This window comes from Stegostoma tigrinum, chromosome 1 (genome assembly GCF_030684315.1).
Source record: "Stegostoma tigrinum isolate sSteTig4 chromosome 1, sSteTig4.hap1, whole genome shotgun sequence".
NCBI classification, from domain to species: domain Eukaryota; kingdom Metazoa; phylum Chordata; class Chondrichthyes; order Orectolobiformes; family Stegostomatidae; genus Stegostoma; species Stegostoma tigrinum.
The window spans coordinates 85,284,133-85,302,158 of NC_081354.1; the positions used below are offsets into that span (position 1 = coordinate 85,284,133).

General features: G+C 41.2%; 1 protein-coding gene and 1 long non-coding RNA gene across 7 annotated transcripts in view; one reads left to right on the forward strand and one right to left on the reverse strand.

Moving 5' to 3' along the window:
- Window positions 1-4,611: 4,611 nt before the first annotated feature.
- LOC125459817 (uncharacterized) lies at window positions 4,612-17,728 on the reverse strand. The gene is made up of 3 exons (XR_007249113.2): window positions 16,693-17,728; window positions 8,528-8,677; window positions 4,612-4,870 (listed from the first exon to the last, which is right to left on the reverse strand). It is a non-coding gene; the product is annotated as an uncharacterized LOC125459817 (long non-coding RNA).
- Window positions 16,155-18,026, forward strand: part of slit2 (slit homolog 2 (Drosophila)) — a 448,496-nt gene continuing 446,624 nt past the window's right edge. For 3 of the 6 annotated variants that reach the window (XM_048546670.2, XM_048546661.2, XM_048546699.2), the window contains exon 1: window positions 16,156-17,321. In XM_048546670.2, coding sequence (XP_048402627.1) covers window positions 17,137-17,321 — 185 coding nt within the window. In that variant the 5' untranslated portion in view covers window positions 16,156-17,136. Of the gene's footprint in view, window positions 17,322-17,643; window positions 17,775-18,026 lie in introns of those variants that run through there. The other 3 variants (XM_048546634.2, XM_059646918.1, XM_059646920.1) reach the window with 2 other exon arrangements.

An 18,026-nucleotide genomic window follows, 5' to 3' on the forward strand; every position in this document is an offset into this window, starting at 1 on the left:
AAAAGCCCTAACAGACAGAATGATGGTGGGAACGCAGAAGGTATTATTTCTAATACTATGGCACTGAAATTATGCTAATCATTATCTTTTAAAATATTTGTCTGACATGCCTTCCTCACCATAAGTAGTAGACAAGTTATCATTTTAAACAATATCACAGAAACATCTATGGGAGATTCTGTGGCATTCTGCAAGAACCACACAGTGATTCCACTCTCCTATTAAAAAACAGTGAAGTGAAGTGAACTTCATATGAATGCAGTATTCATTCTTCCATTAATATTCCATGGCTTAATTTCAGGAGGAATAAATTCTCAGTCTTAAACATATTTTCTCACTCTGTGACAAAAAAAATCACATGGCAAATCAGCTTGACCTGTTCAATGCATTGTTGTGTTGATGGATACATAATTGTTTTGTCAGGAGAAAAGAAATAGGCTAGTCTATTTTAAGCTACTCACATAACTGCATTTCTTGATTTTAAACTGGCCCTGTCCCTATGATCTCCCTATAATCCAAACTGTACCTTTTCCAATCAGATTTAGGTCATTTGTAATGATCTTGGGGATCAAACAAAACAGCCCCGAATTGGTATTTTATTGCTCCAATGTGATCTTTTCTGCTATGGAAGGCAATTGATAACTATTTGTTAATTTGATAATTTGCTAAGCAATAAAATTCAAAACTCTAATCTACTCAACTAATATTTGACCAAAAATAAAGAACTACTGTAAATAAATCAAGGATTTGAGCTTATCTCCCCTACTTAAAAAATTGAAAAATAAAAGTTGTATGCTGAACTGGATAAAAGACCCTGAAGTTGTTTGATTATGTGATGCCAGCAATTGCATCTTGGATCATGCCCACGACTGGTCTGCAGAATTGACCACACAATTGTCAGGGAATTTTATTTAACCCATTCAGAGCTGATAGGTGCCTGGGCATCTCAAGCCCCCATTAATCCACATTGGCGAGAAGGTCAGATATATTCTATAAACTGGAGATGAGGGTGCAAGGACACTTCACGTCACCTTCTTTTACAAAGACAATTTTCTTGGCACATCTTTGCTCCTACTTTGACCAATGACATAATTCCTTATATGGAAAATAATTTCCCTTGACTTTGAAACTCTAGGCTGCTTCCCTGACCCAGACCCTATGGGTTCTTCAGAAAACCAGTTTACTTCAGCTGATTAAATATATCATCCTCCAAACCTGCACTGTATTGCGCTAAGGAAGGTGGGATTCTTAACTTAATCAGTCCCTCCCTTCAGTTCCTCCTTCTGAACGTCTCTGGCCTTGTTTGCAGCAGGCAGCAATTCTACCACAAATAGCCATTTCACAAAAATGGAAGCCAATGGAAACTCCAGCATTTATACAGCTCCTGACAGAGTTTATAGCAATATGTTTATAGCAATATCTTGTTGTGGCCACAATGCAAGTGCACAGGAATAGCTGAGCAATTTTAAACCAAAAGGCACTGATTACTATCTTTAGCCTAACAGGTTTTTTTTGGTGTTGAATGACCATAAACTCTATCTCTCTCTCTCTCCATCTGTCTCTCTTTCTGATGCAGTACACAGTTTCAATACGATTTTTCATAAAGACTGGCGTGAGCACATTTCAAAGTTATGTTCAAAGAGTTAGAGCATAGAGCATAGAACAGTACAGCACAGAACAGGCCCTTCAGCCCACGACGTTGTGCCGACCATTGATCCTCATGTATGCACCCTCAAATTTCTGTGACCATATGCATGTCCAGCATTCTCTTAAATGACCCCAATGACCTTGCTTCCACAACTGCTGTTCTCCCTGTATTCCACATGATCTATCCTTGCTAACCAGTCTAACATGAGGAACCTTGTCAAACTCCTTACGGAAATCCATACAGATCATGTCCACCACTCTGCCCTCATCAGTCCTCTTCATTACTTCAAAAAGCTCAACCCAGTTACTCAGTCACAACCTATCACACATAAAGCCACGCTGACTATCCCCAATCAGTCCTTGCCTTTCCAAATACATGTATGTTCTGTCCTTCAGGATTCCCTCCAATAACCTATCCACCAGTGGCATCACGCCCACCGGTCCACAGTTCCCTGGCTTTCCTTCGCTTTCTTATGGTGGCACCGTGTTATGCAACCTTGACAAATATTTTTGCACAGAGAAGCTACAAAAACTTTTCTTCTTATGATGAATGTCTTGAGCCATCCCTGACTGATCATAACTGAATAATACTGTCGTCTCATGCTTGATAGATTAGTGCATTATATCAGGGGTTTAGAGTCTGGCACCTCTATTTAAATCAGGAACAGTGAATCCTTATCTACTCCAGGGAGTCTAGAGACACAGTTGCAGTACTGCCTTGGGGATGCAAAGTACACTGATAAGGAATTTTCAATAGTACCCAATCTCAATCCCAAAGCCATATAACAATGGCTGACTGACTAATGACATTAGAATTAAGTAAGAAATGTTAGCATTTCACTATCCTCTCTGATTAGAAATTTTGTTAATGGACTCAAATAACCAAACAGGTAGCCAAATAGCAATACTGATATGGGAAAGAAAAATAAACTGAAACCTGGCCAACTCTGCTGAATTCTGCGCAGTTTAGTTTTATATTTCCAATCTCTAAACCTACCCATTCCCTCACTTGAGATCCTTTCTGTCACATTTATTATCTTCTCCAGACTGTTGAATGGATGGTCAGACAACTCTTCTGTCATCTTTATGAAGGTAACACTGGGGCTCATTGTAAAACTCTGTGACTGAAAGGTAGACAGCTAAAAGTGATAATGTGACTCATTCGCAGTTGTCAATGTCTGATCTCATCATCTTCAGTCTTGACCTGCTCTGCCAAGCAGGCAGCATACACCCTTCCCTAACTCTGTAGCTCAGGTTACCATGATTATGTTAGATCCTCAGCTGCTGCTTTAACTTAACTGAGCGTTGAAGCCAGGTGACCTCACAAGGTAATATTTTCACTGCCTTTTGTGTGGCCCAGAGCTGTCCTCCAATCCAGCAAGGAAAGCTGAGACTGCCGCACCCTGTGCTCTTCCTCCATACCTTGAAGTCAGTTCCCAATACCTAGCTTGAGATTGACAGGTGACCAGGGATTGAAGGGCAACTCTCTGAAAGGCAACTGCAATTCCAACCCACTATTGCCCATCCGGTGATTAAAATCACGTTACTTTCATTCATTTGCAAATCGATTCAAAACTACCTCCACCAGAAATCCTTAAACATTGAAAATTTCATTTCCCCCCCTCTCCCCGACCCTCCCCAAGCTCTGGCATAGCACTGCTGGCACCAATCTTCCTCCCCAGACCTGCTTTTATCAGGTCAATAAATATACCTTTGACATTCCCTACTTTCCCATTTTCATTGGAATTATTTCCCTTTTTCTCTCCATTTTGTTTTTTTACTGCGCTTTCAGCGGATGAATGTTCTGAATTTGATCATTTGTTTATTATTATCTGCATTTACTCTGTCACTCGCAACTGCATTGTTTTCCTTTATAAATCTTTTTCAAGCCCTGCACCCACCTCTCCAGTACCTATCCAACTCTCCTGAATAGATAATCAGCAATGATATTAAAAAATTTTAATACTTCCTGTGTCTGTGTAATCCATGTTAATAAGGTGATAAGATTGTAAAGACAAGTTTGAACCAAAGAAGATATTCAGTCTTAAACCAAAGCAACTGTGGTATTTGTGGCTGTTTGAAGCTGGCTGTCGTACTTGACGATTATAAACAATGTTTCTGCAAGAAATGAAGCCAGTCCGAACGACCTTTCTCTGCCTCTTTGTGGAGTCATCAAATCCTCGACCAATGGGCAAGCCAAACACTGGTACAATTGCTTAACTGAGCTTGGCTGCCAGTCAAACTGCAATACAAGTACACATTCTGAAGTGAATATTGAACCACTTATCTATATGAAAATCTATTTGGAAAGTGCAGATGTACATTTCCCTTTTCATGATCTGCCTGTGGTGTGGTAAATGATTGAGGCAGTGCTGTAAAAAACAGTTATGGTGTTGAATTACATTGAAATTTGAAATCCTACAAGAAAAGAATGTACTCTGCAGGCATTCGAAGCTAGCAGGCTGTGGTATTAGTGACATGTTATTATGCAAACCTGTTTTGATCGAAGAATCCTGCAGATTGCTTACAAAAATTGTATACAATAGTATTTCTGTGCTTCTTGCCAATGACTAATGTAAACGAACTGTTTGCATCCACACATATGTTCTTGCTCTATTTTTTTGTGTGAGTAAAGTTATAATTCAAATGCCATTGGTAACTTAATCGTCTAATCTGTAAAACAATGTCCCAATCCAAGAAAGGAACTGAATACTTAGCAAGTAAAATTCATGCAATGCTGACCTGACTGCATTAGACTAAACAGAGTGTGTTGCAATTATATAAAACTCAATTATAATGATCAATTTGAAACTGCTTTCTTTTGATTGTTATATCTGGTGATCACTAAATGCACATTCCTGCATTTCTTCGCACCAGAGAGCAGCACTAATGAAACCATGGAGCAGAACTGATATTATGATTTTTATTTGCAGAAGAACAATAGTGCAGTTGTAAAACCAGCAAACAATACAAATACATGTCATAAATGACTGGATTTCGGCAAATGCCTGCAATTCTCTCCCAATGTTTGGTTGATTCCAGGGAACAGAGAAACAGGATAACTGTTAAAATACACGCACATTGGTATCAGGAATTTTTAAAGAAAGCATCAGGAATTAGTTCCTTCCCCATTGGCACAATCAATAAGCATTTTTCCACTTCATGCTGTGTTGACATAGCAAATGTTTCTTCACCACATCTGATTTTATTTCATTTATAGGTCCTGAAATTATAAAACAAATCAGCAAATGTCAGCAGATCAAAAATTTGGATCTGGAGGTAGTTTATGCCTAATTTGTGTTCTCGTTATTTGCCAGCCATTGCACTCCTTTTATGTGAGACTCTGTGTTGCAAATTTCGGGTTATAAACCTGGAAATTATACCGCATTCTGTGGCTTTCCCACATTCAGTTCAGTAAGGAATGGAAGAGCCCATGGAGAAGTGCCATAGATCATTTGGAAGGTCTGATTTGATCAGTAATGTTGACTGGACACTCTAAAGCAAATGAGTTCAACTGTGCTACATGAACAGACTTGTAGTTAGATAAAGCAATTGGAGATGGAAGTACTTCAATGTTTAATCATCCATTCTATAAACTGATCTCCAATCCTTAAGTCAAAAACATATAAATATTTTGTTTGGAAATGAGTGTATAACAGTTCCAACATGATTCTGTTTAACACAATAACTGCATTCGTTACAAATCTGGTGAATTCACAATGAAACTCCCTGGCCAGAAATGTAATTTACTGGCATGTGCCATTTCATTAATGTTTGATATAATGTAATGAATGCTTTGGTATACACAGACTGAAATGATAGTGGAAGCAAATTCAACATTATCTTTCAAAAGGGAATTAGATCCATATTTGAAAAAGGAAAACAAAATTGCATTACATTGGAAATGAAAAGAGGAGTGGGACGAATTGGATAGCTCTATCAAAGAGCAGATATTGGTAAGGTAGGTCGAATTAATTTCTTACATAGAGTCATAGAGTTATACAGCATGGAAACAGACTCTTACAGGGTGGCATGGTGGTGAAGTGGTTAGTACTATTGCTTCCCAGCTCCAGCAACCTGGGTCTGATCCAACTGTTGCACAACTGACTGTGTAGAGTTTGCACATTATCCACTTGTCTGTGTAGGTTTTCTCTGGGTGCTCTGGTTTCCTTCCAAAGATACACAAGTTAAGTGGATTGGGCATGTTAAATTAGCCATAGTGTCCATGGATTTGTAGGAAATTCAGGGATAGAATGGGATGGTCTCCAGAGACTTGGCACAGAATTTCTGGGCCAAATGGCCCATTTTCACACAATAGGGATAAAATAAAACCCATCCACACCAACCAGATATCCTAAACTGACCTAATTTCATTTTTTAGCATTTGGCCCATATCCATCTAAACCCTTCCTATACATTTACCCATCCAGATGCCTTTTAAATGTTGTAATATTACCAGGCTCCAACACCACTTCTGGCAGCTCACTCCATACACACGCCACCCTCTGTGTGAAAAAGTTGTCCCTCAGTTTCCAAATCTTTCCCCTCTCACTTTAAACCAAAGTCTTATAACTTTGGACTCCCCTACCCTGAGGAAAAGACCTGGGCTATTCACCCTTTCAATGGCCCTCATGATTTTTTAAACTCTATGAGGTCACCCTTCAGCCTCTGACGCTCCAGGGAGAAAAGCCCCAGTCTATTTAGCCTCTCCCTATAACTCAAACCCTCCAACCCTGGCAACGCCCTTGTAAATCCTTTCTGAACCTTTCCAGTTTAACAGCATCTTTCTTATAGTGGGGAATTGAACACAGTTGTATCATTCTATGATTCTAGGAAAACACTTAAATAAGTGAGGTAAATAGAAATACACTAAAGGGCTTAGACAACTTAATAACATAAGTATGTATGTTGGGGGGAACAGAGAATAATTCTGTCCTGGATCAATTTTTTTTTACTTTTTGTCATAGGTGCTGGACCAGTGAATAATTCCATCAGCAGACCTGCATGGTGGAAATTGAAGGCTTATTTCACAACATGGCTTGACCCGCACTGGTATTGAATTTTATTTACTGGGTCTCACAGAGAAATTAGAAACCTTTGATCAATTATAATCTGTTGATGAAAGAAATCTATATTAGCTTGTCTCTCTAGATGGCTAGTATGACATTGAGCAATATAGGCAAGGAACGTCCTTGGTTTGATTCCCAGAACAAACTATGTGAACTAAACTCATGTATCATAACTGAAGATCAACACAACTGACTTCTGTGCAGTAGGGAAAGGGATTCATGAACCACAATTCCAACTGTTAGTCATTGTTAAGTAATTGTGTATCATTCAAAGGTAAAGACAGGTTTGGATTTGATTAGGATATAGCAAAGACTGCAGGTTCCAGAAGTCAGAGTTGATAAAATGTGGAGCTGGGAGTGCACAGCAGGTCAGACAGCATCTGAGGAGGAGGATTGTTGATTATTTGGGTTGGGGCTCTTCACCAGATGCCAACTCTCTGATACACCTCCTCCTACCGTCCCCTCGATTATGACCCCCAAACCTTGATCACCAAATCATCATCTCCCAGACTGTCAAAAACTCCACCACCTCAGGCAGTCTCCCATCCACGGCTTCCAATCAGAAAGTTCTCCAACTCTGCACCATCTGTTTCTGTCTCCTATCCAACATCCACAAATCTGACTGCGCTGGTCGACCCATTGTCTCTGCCTGCTCCTGCCCCACTGAACTCATCTCTGTAAGTTTCCTGGTGAAGGGTCCTGACCTAAAACCCCAACCTTCCTGTTCCTCAGATGCTGTCTGACTAGCTGTGTTCCTCCAGTTCCACATTTTATCGACTGGGATTTGATTGGTTTGAACATAAAGCAAGGTATGGTGGAATAGATTGCTGCTATCCATTGTTTAGGTCATCATGTGAAATTAAGCCAGCACGTGGGAACCACAGGGGCTGGCTGATGGCTACGAATGATATTAGAGTAAGAGCTTGTGCTTCCAGAAGTGCTAGTGGGTGAGGGTGGTGGGTGGAGGAGTGGGGAGGGGATTGGTAAGCAGGTACGGTTGTGGGGACCTAACCCTGACAGTGTCAAACCTGCTATCAAGGGAGATGCTGTGGTTGTCAGGTGAACGGGCCCCTACCTTTCAAAAGCAGAATGATAACTCTGCAACTTCCTCCACCCTTCTCCTGGACCAAGAGCCAATTAGCAAACATCAGACCATTGTTTCCAGAACAGTCACTAATCTGGTCTCGTCTGGTGGTCTTCCCTCCACTGCTTCCTGCTTTATAGTTCCTGAACCCCTTAAACCCTTCCCAGGATTCATAAAAGTGCCTGTCATTTCTACCTGCTCCTATCCACTGAACAGTTTGTGTTCTAATTTTGGTTGTGTGTTTTTTTCCTCCATTGTCCTGTTTCCTTCCATCTACTTAAACAATGACTTAGCAAAAATTCATCTTTGGTTCCTGCACACTAAATGCATGGGAAGAACACAAAATAATTAAACGTTGCTACTTTATTTGCTATAAATTAATGCAAACTCTGGACTGCCATATGCCACACCTGGCTAGCTTGTAATATCCCAAACTGTAGTGGGAACCTTAGGATTACCTGAAATTCAATGAATGAATAAATGAATGAATGAATGAATGATTTTATTGTCGAGTGTGGCTTACAATGAAACAGTACAATAAAATGCAATGAAAAGCCACCAAGATTCTGATGCCATTTTGAATAGTTTAAAAATATATATTTTTTAAAAACATATAGCTTAAAGGGAGTCCATACCTTTCTGCTGCCGATTCACCACTGCCAGTGCCAGACCCAACCAACATCAAAGTTGTCGCCTCTCAAGCGCCATCATTTGCTGCTGTGCCTACCTTGCTGATGTCATCTCCGCCAATGTTGCAGCCAATACCAGGTCTCATGCTTGCCACTCCATCAGTCACTTCCTTGTCGCTGTTTGCCAGAGCACTGTTCCGGAGTCATCAGCCACCTCACCACCATCCGTTACGGTCATGAAGCAAAAACTAAAAAGATGTAAAAATCTAGATAGAGAAAAGCAGATAGAGTGGACGAGCCCTGGGCACCACGAGCTCAGATGCTGCCTACATCGCGAAAGCCATCTTGAAGTGTGGTTAAGTGGAATTAGTTAATATTATCGGCTCATGCAATATAGACTGACAGGTTTATGGAAAATGGGCAGCACGTGTAAAAAAAAATGTCCTGTGTTTGAAACAGGGGTGTTGAAAGGTCAACTAACCTTTTCTTGTCTCTCAATATGCATAGAATTGTACAGTGCCCTGTGACGTTGCCTTCTTGTCGAGAAAATACATTAAAATACACATCTTTTAGGACAATTCATTGAGAAGGCTTTAAAAGGCAATGGACTTTTTGAGTTCACAGTGGAATTCCAAAAAAAATGGGTATGAGAAGAATCCCATTTGATCAGAAAGGTAAGTAAATGGATGAAACTCGAACACCATTGTACGTCAATTACCCAGGAGTCAGAAATCATTTGTAGGGAAAGTGAAAACTGATGTTATTGTCACCTGATAAAAATCTGGTTTCTAATCAAAGACATTTAATAAGACACATAAGTATGTAAATTGCTGGAGGAAACCGACAGATCTGGCAGCATCTGTGGAGGGAAAACAGAGCTAATGCTTTGAGTCCGGTGATGTTGTTGGAGCAGCAAACAGATAAAAAAGAGGAAGAGTTCCAGATCCATGAAGGATCAAGGCCTTCTCTGTAAACTATCAAGAAAAATCTGCAACTGCAAGTCCATTTTCATCAACTTCCAATCACTTTCTTTCAGCGAACAGAGAGGGGAATCCCAAGCCAGTGATGTTTCAGTGCTTCATTTCAAAACAAGCAACGTGACGGCAAATTGTTAGCCATTTAAAATGAAAATGCATATTACCTTTTCTTGTGAATGTGTGTATGTGTGAGTGCGTGCTGTTGTGAATACATTTTGGGTGTTGAGTAATAATCATTTATACTTTTAAAACGAAAAGGAAAATCGGTCATTGCATGTTCTTAGCAGTCACAATGATCAGAGGTTAGAATACTTTGTCTGTTAAAACACATTTGTCTTTGGTCAATAAAGAGATGGAAGAAAGGGAGAATCATATTGCCATCTCTCCCCTGAGCATAGCAATATGACACATGGGAACCAGGGGAACTATCAATGCTTTGCTACAGCAAGATTTATGAACATTTTTCCATGGTTGAAGTGTTTTCTTTAAGTTACTGAGGTCAGAAAGGTTATAAGCACATATTGAATAGCACACAACAGCTTACATTATAAAATCATCAAATAGGAAGTTTAGATCAATATATGGCACTTTAAATTAAATACTGCAAGCATGGGAAATGATAAAATGCATGTTGACTAGAATTTTTTTGCCCAGTTTAAAAATATTGTAGATTTAGGATGCAAGAATAAAAACAGGAATAAATTTGGGGATATCTGTGCAAACTATAATAATACAGGACCTCAGGAGTGTTAGGAGCAATGCATTTAAATAAAGCAGGCTTGAACTAAATAGAATTATGTAGATCAAGATTAAGTTTCTGCCTTGCAAACAGTAGAGATTAAGCAAAAGGTTTTTCCTTTATCACAGTATCATTGAAGCCTGGGATCTGGCCATTACACAGCCACTAACTTTCCAGGTTACAAAATAATGGACCTACTAATAAAAACTGTTTTTTTTTAAAAATCCAAATTTTGCTGAGGCTAATATTGCTGCCTCACACATGTTTACAGATAAGGTGGGCTATTTGACTCACTCTAGTTTATCAATACCTTTCTGTACCTCATCATGCCATTAAGTTTTTATGAGGGTTTTTGCCCCCAGTAACGAGAAATCTATTTCATTTGTTGATCACTCTCTGTGAGGGAGGCTTTCCAGCTGAAATATCAGTTATAAATTTGGTTTTTACTAGTTTGAGGTTGAGTGAGCAAAATTTGCATCATAATCATATATTCCTCAAAAGAGATGGCTCATTCAAAATGTAAATGTGCAACTATCTCAGGCTTTCATATGATTCAGAGAGTAATAGTGAGTAAGAACATTAAGATTATTATTGGCACTTCCTTGTGTTGTGGAATATCTCTCTATGGCTTAATTACAAGACTAAACACAGATCAGGAATAAACAGTAATCAGGATATTTAATTTGATTTAATTGTTGTCACATGTATCTTAGTATTGTGAAAAGTTTTGTTTTGTGAGCAGTATAGGCAGATTATACATACAAGGGCATACAGATCGTAGAGTGCTTAGACAGAATGGGCATATAAGGTTATGAATGCACAAGAGGTGCACTAAAACAAGGTCAACATTAGATTTAAAATTAGAGATGTCCATACAGCAGTATAATAACAGCAGGGAAGAAGCTATTCTTGAACAGTGCATGTGTTCAAGCTTCCTCAGAAGAGGATAGAAGAGAGTGTCACTGGGATGTGAGGGTTCTTTGATGATGATGCCAGCATTTCCACTGCAATGTGAAGTGAAGATGGACTCATGGGTGGGGGGTTGGCTTCTGTGATGGTCTGATCAGTGTGCTTGAATAATTTGAACATAATTTCCCTGACTAGTTTTGAAAAAGTTTAAGTTTGGAATTCTAATAACTTTTTTCATTGTTATTCTGTAGTCATCACACATATTGAGTGTGGTGATGCTTAAGATTCCACAATTGTCTAGATTAAATGTCATCTAACATTGTCCTGCTGACTTGAATATTTTGTCTAAACCTATGTTGTTTAAAGATGTGTGCCTTTTGACCTTAGTCAAGTTTGTATGTCTGACTAAATGTGCATTGATGGAATTGGAATCAGTGAAAATCCAAATTAGCAATTCCTGGAAATCTGGATCTAATTCATTAAATAAGGATATGAAAATTTCTTCAGTCAATTTCTTGTCCATTCCAAACCCATTAATTACATTCCAACTGTTTTGGCATCAATGAATAGGCTTTTATTTGGAACTTCCATAAATCACTTTTGTAAAGCTAGCAATCACCATATTTTACATCTTTCTGCCATTTATTTAGAATACCACTTCTTCAGAATGTCAAAAAAAATCTCTCTGGCATGATTTTTAAACTCACCAAACACATTTGAAAATAACATATTGGGTTGGTTTTATTTGGGCAGGATTGGGAACACCAGCATCAGGCCCATATTGGAGTTCTGAACCACCCATGTCCCAGGCCTACTCGCTAGCCCAACCGTCTTGGGGTTGTCTTCTATTTAGCAATTTCCAGTTCTCTGTTCTGTTTGGAACAGCAGATAGAGTCTAGATGCTATGAGCCCAATTAGAAGGCCCACAAAGGTGTCAGGCCAGCAGCATGAATGGGAGAGGTAGACACTGCTGAAAGAGGCAGAGAAGCACAAGAGAACCATACCATGGACTTTATGAGATAAAGTGAAGCAGCGAAGGCCTTATGGTGCCAGGACCATTGGATTGTGGGGGAAAGCCATCAGCAAGCCTATACATCAGTGCAGACTCACCTTTCAGGCATGGAGTCTCCAGACCCATTGGCTTCCTTCCAAGAAGGAAGCAGGAAGACCATCTCAAATGGGCTGGTGGTCTCTGCGAACAGTTTACCATCACAGAATTGTTACGCTGCGGAAGCAATCCATTTGGCCCATCGTGTCTTCACTGGTTCTAGTATCTAATGTCAATCTCCTTCCTTTTTGCCTTATCACTGAACACTATTTCTATCTGAAGAATTATACAATGCCTCTTGAAGACTTCAATTGAACCTGCCTCTACAATATCTCTGGGCAGTGTTTTTCATACCCAAACTACTTGCTGTGTGAGGAACATTTTCTCCCATAATTCCTGCTACATTTGCACATCAGTTTAAATCTATATCCTCTCATTCTTCTTCTATTTACAGTTGGGAGCTGCTTTACCCCATTTACTCTGTCCAGCACAGTCATGGTTTTGAAAATCTCTGTCTGTCACACCTCCTTGCAGCTTTCTTTTCTCCAAGAAGAATAGTCCCAACTTCTTTAATCGATCCTTATAACTGAAGTTTTTCAGTAGTGCAAGCATTCATGTAAATTGCTTCTATGTGCTCTCCAATGCATTTGTATTTTTTCTATAATGTGCCCCCCCATAGCTGGAGGCAATACTCCAGTTGAGTTCTAACAAGTGTCTTGTACAAGTTCAACATTACTTCCTTGCTCTTGTACTCTATGCCTCCATTAATAAAGCCGAGAACACTATCCTCTATTAACTAGATAACAAGGTGTGGAGCTGGAAGAATACAGCAGGTCAGGCAACATCAGAGGAGCAGGAAAGCTGACGTTTTGGGTTGCGACCCTTTTTCAAAAAAATAAAATTCTTTTGTTTCTGAAGAAGGGTTCAGACCCGAAACGTCAGCTTTCCTGCTCCTCTGATGTTGCCTTGTTTGCTGTGTTCCTCCAGCTCCACATGTTGTTACCTCAGACTCCAGCTTCAGCAATTCTTACCATCCTTTATTGACTGCTTTCTCCAAATAAACTCCCACCTTCGATGATCCTTACACATATACATGCAGGTCCTTCTGCTCCAACAGGCCATTTAGAATTATAGCTACTATTTTCTATTGTCTTTCAATATTCCTCTGGCCTAAGTGCATCACCTCACACTTCTCTATATTGAACCTCACCTGCCATCTATCTATCCACTTCACCAACTTGTCAATGTCTTTTGGAGGACCACATTAACAGATGGAAGGCTGCACCAATGACAGAAAAACACTTCTGTCAATAAACTAGTTGACTCCTTGGCTCTGTTGAGTGGGTAGCCAACCTGGTTCCCAGCCTTCATTTGGGAAGAGTGGGAAGCAATTTACATGGTTTTACTGTTAAATATTTGTTTCAGGAATTCTATAATTTTGTTTGTCACACTATCTCCAATTTGCCAGAATTGTCATTCCTCTCATTCCATTTCCCTCCACTTTCAAACAACACCCCGACTTGTATCATGACCATGATCCGTTTTGGCCTAAATTGAAAACGGAAAATGCAGGCAACAGTCAGCAGGCCAGACAGCAGCTGTGGAGCGAGAAACAAAGTCGATGACCTTCTATCAGAAGGTTCTGTCTCCACAGATGTTGCCAGACCTGCAGAGCATTTGCTGCATTTTCTGGTTTAATTTCAGATTTCCAGCATTCCCTGTATTTTGCTTTTGACTCCCTGACCATGATGTCAGTGTCTCACAGGCCTCCTTCCATATGCTGAACCGGATTTGTAAATCAGTACTCTTACATCATTGTTTAAAATCACATCACAACATAACCACATAAGTGTCACTGACTTTGGTTTGGAACATTTTTGTTGACTTGTGGCTAAGGTTTTTCTCTGAAGCGGAATATTTTTAGTGCAGATTATTTATCTGCTTTCTTAGGAAAAGCTGCGACAAATTGGATCTTCAGCCAATGCATTTCTCTCCTAAAACCAACACTCTTTCAAAGCAGAGGGTTTTCAGTCTTTCTCAGTTGGATCACTGTATTAACATTGCATAACTACATAAATCAGGCTGAACATAAAGATGCATCATAGAAAATACACAAGCTGGGAAAGGAGGAACAAAAACAGAAAGTGATGAAGAAATTCAGCAGGTCTGGCAATATCTGTGGAGAAAGTTAATGCTTCAAGTGCAGTATGGCACTTCTTTGGAACTTCAGAATTGAACAGTTCAGAAGGGTAGGATCAATTTAAAACATCAACTAGGTTTCTCTCTCCACCGATGCTGCCAGTCCCACTGAGTTTCTCCAGTGCTTTCTGTTTTCGTTTCAGATTTCCAGCATTTGCAAAATGTCGATTTTATTTGGAAAAAATAAAGCTATTTAAGAGAGCAATGTTTTGTCAAATTATACATAGTATCGTAAGCTGCCTTGAAATGAAACATAACATTGTAGTTTCATCTAGGAAAATCTTTGTATCAGCAAACACATCTTTCCATTTCCACTGTAAATATGGGTGGGAGTGGTTCTTCGACATTTAGCAGTTTTCTCAATTTTTGCTGAATTTCTTCAACAGCTTCATGTTTTATATTAAAATAAATTAAAATTCAGTGGAGACTGGTGATTTTCAACACTTTCTGTTTGACATTATTGTTGACATCTTGTCTTATCAATGTGTCTACAGCTTATTGCCAGCGTACTTCTGTTTGTAAACACTCGAGGTTAATTATACAAGGCAGCACTCTGTAACTTATGCAGGCACCACCTTTGCAAAAAAAAACAGTAAGACTCTCCTATGACTAAACAGAAGGATTTCTCTCCAAATTCACTTGTTTTAGGGAGTGACATCACCACGCTAAAGAATACAGATTCACATTTTTATTTTACAAAAACATACTTAATTCATAAAAATACCTTTATATTCACACGTAGTCACTTGAGCAGTTTGGTTCTGCGCATTCTTTGCATTCCGATAACAAACAGACATTGAAGATAGTAGGAACTGCCGATGCTGGAGAATCTGAGATAACAAGGTGTAGAGCTAGATGAACACAGCAGGCCAAGCAGCATCAGAGGAGTAGGAAGCCTGACGTTTCGGGTCTAGACCCTTCTTCAGAAAAAAAACAATCTCTGCACCTTGTTATCTCTTTAAACAGATATTGGAGTTTGACTCTCCTGACAGTTCCATCAATTCAAAGGCATTTCTCACATACGCAACATATTGCTGACATATATTTGAGATACTAGAAGGGTCCAATAACTTAATGGACCCCCACTGTACCTTGGCAGAAAGACCTTAGAAGATGATATTTCCCCACTGCACCAAGGCAGCAGCTGCCCTAAGCTTCAGTGCGTCCTTTGGCATCTAACCGATGTCAACACAGACTAATAAGTTTTCAGCAAAGAGCGTCTTTCACCTAGTTGGTAGTTCTGCCTGTTGTTCCCACACAAATGGTCCTGTCACTGAGGCAAAAGGCCCAGCACGCGATCACAGACAAGTAGCCTAAGACAAAAGACTAAGAACTTTCTGCAGGTCCACACTTGAAATGTACACAATTTACATGTGTAAAGAGACATGCTTTGACATCCATCTGACTGAAGGGGTTAGGCCTGAAACGTCAGCTTTTGTGCTCCTATGATGCTGCTTGGCCTGCTAAGTTCATCCAGATCCACACTTTGTTATCACTGAATTGTGTTTGGTGGCGCACCTTTCATGACAGTTGACTTCATTTTCGTTCTTCCTAAAACTCAGATGGTTGGGATGGGGAGGGGCTGTGTTTGCCTGCTCCAGCACAGTTTGGAACGGTGGAATGACCTAGCAGGGGTCACAGACAGACACAAAACAGTTGAGGTATATGAGAGTCGTGGAGGCTTTTGGTGCCAATCAGCTGTGGCCCACACGAGGGGCTCTGCTCTTCATTCATTCCATTGTTGGCCGCGTCGCGTCTGCGCTGTATGCTAACGAGGCGGCCGGCGGGATCCAATGAGAGTTGTGGGGCGGGGCTAGCAGCCTGACTACATTAGCGCTACATGAGTGTTGCATCGCTAGGAGAGAGAGATAGAGGGGCCGGCGGGGGAACAGGCTGACCGAACCTGAGCAGCTCTGAGAGGGACACACATACACACACACATACACACAGCCGCAGCCCCGGGGGCTCCTCTGCTAGCTCCAATCCATCCTCTGTCAGCACCCCAGGCCGGCCGTACCGCTCCGCGACTGATGCCAGTAGCAAGAGGCGCCGGGAGTGCAAGAATGCAAACAGTTCTTTCACTGCCCAGCCACCTTCAGGTGTTCGGGACAAAATAAGGGTTTTGGGGACATTTCTCCTTTTATTGTTGTTGGGGCTGGTAAAAGAAGGCACCTGGCCTCAGTCAGCTTCCTGGGGGGAGACAGGAGGCTGGAAAAGAACTCCTTGTTTGTTTGTTTACTTGCGATCTGGACTTTAAAGAGCGACAGAAAAGGCAGGTTGTCAAAGACCTCCAGCAATTATACGCACATTAACGGGCAGTGCTTCTGGTGTGTCTCTAAATGAGGACGAGCTTCTCCACCCCACCCCACGCCCCCATCCCAGCCCTCGTACCTCAGTGATTCTCCTGAATGTCAGTGACAGCCTGATGGATGCTTGAAAGGAAATCAATATCGAGCGTTGTACGCGGCGGCGTCTGTTGAATCATCTGGGGCTGTTGCGGTCGAGCGATCTGAAGCTATTCGGTGACATTTGCTGAGAATTCGGAGCTTTGCCTGAAGGTGCTGGGGATACAGAAGGCGCTGTCGATGGACGGTGTTATTGTGTGTGTGTGAGTTTGCGGCGACCGTGGGGAGAGATAGCCTGCTCGCTATCACGAACAAGCCCAGGCGTCGGCACAAAGTTGGGAGAGCGGACTGCGGATTGGAAACGAGCAACTTGTCTTTTTTTTTGTTTAAGGCTTTCTACGGGTTTTTGTTTTGTTTAAAAGTTTGCCTGCACCGTTGCTTCCCCCACCCACTTCCACAAAAACACAGTGGGCGGAAAAAAGAAGCCACGATGGACGCGTTTGGATTCTGCAGGATTTTCCCCTGGTTTCTCCTTGTGATCGGGACGAGCACTTGGACTGAAGTTGCCGGCCAAGTTTGTCCCAGCCACTGTACCTGTGCCGGGCCGGCTGTGGATTGTCACGGGCTGGGACTGCGCTCTGTCCCCAAAGGCATCCCTAGGAACACCGAGAGACTGTGAGTACAAATCCAGGGGCAGGTTCTGTCCCTGCTCTTCGTTTTCCCACATAGGTCGCTCGTAAACTTTCCTTTTTTTTCAATAAAATCTTGATCATGATCTGTGCCTCCCCGTGGCGGAAAGAACCCGCAGACCGAGTCCCAGTTTTCCACATTCACACATTGCCGGCGGTGTTAGAATGTGATGCGGGAACTGTCTCTCTATCTCGCTGCGTGCGGCTCGCGTTTAATCCAGGAGGCTAGCGCAAAGGAACTGCATTGTTCCTGAAAGCAGTCAGGTTTAAAAATGTGCGTGCTGGATCTCAGCTGAAGTAGAGCTGCGCTTGTCTTTGCATGTGGTTGCAGCGCTGTCTTTGCAAGGTGAGAAGGTTGGAAGAGTCGAGCGCTGCAAGAAGGAGCTTCGAGCCAACGAGCGGCACTGTGTGAGCCTGCCTCAAACATCCGGCAGATCAGGTATACCGGAGAGTTGAGAATTAAGGTGCAGTACACCCGGAATGCACACGTCTCACTTGCTGACCGTCACGGTCTGTAGAATGAGACATCCATCGGGAAAGATTCTGATCATTTCCCTTCGTTTTGCTGTCGCGGATATCTGTAATGCTCACTGTCTCATTTTAATTCAAATACTCTGGGAGTGAATATTCCTTTATCGCGGCCACTTGGAATCTGAACTTCCTTAGGGATAGTCAGATTGATCCTTGGACA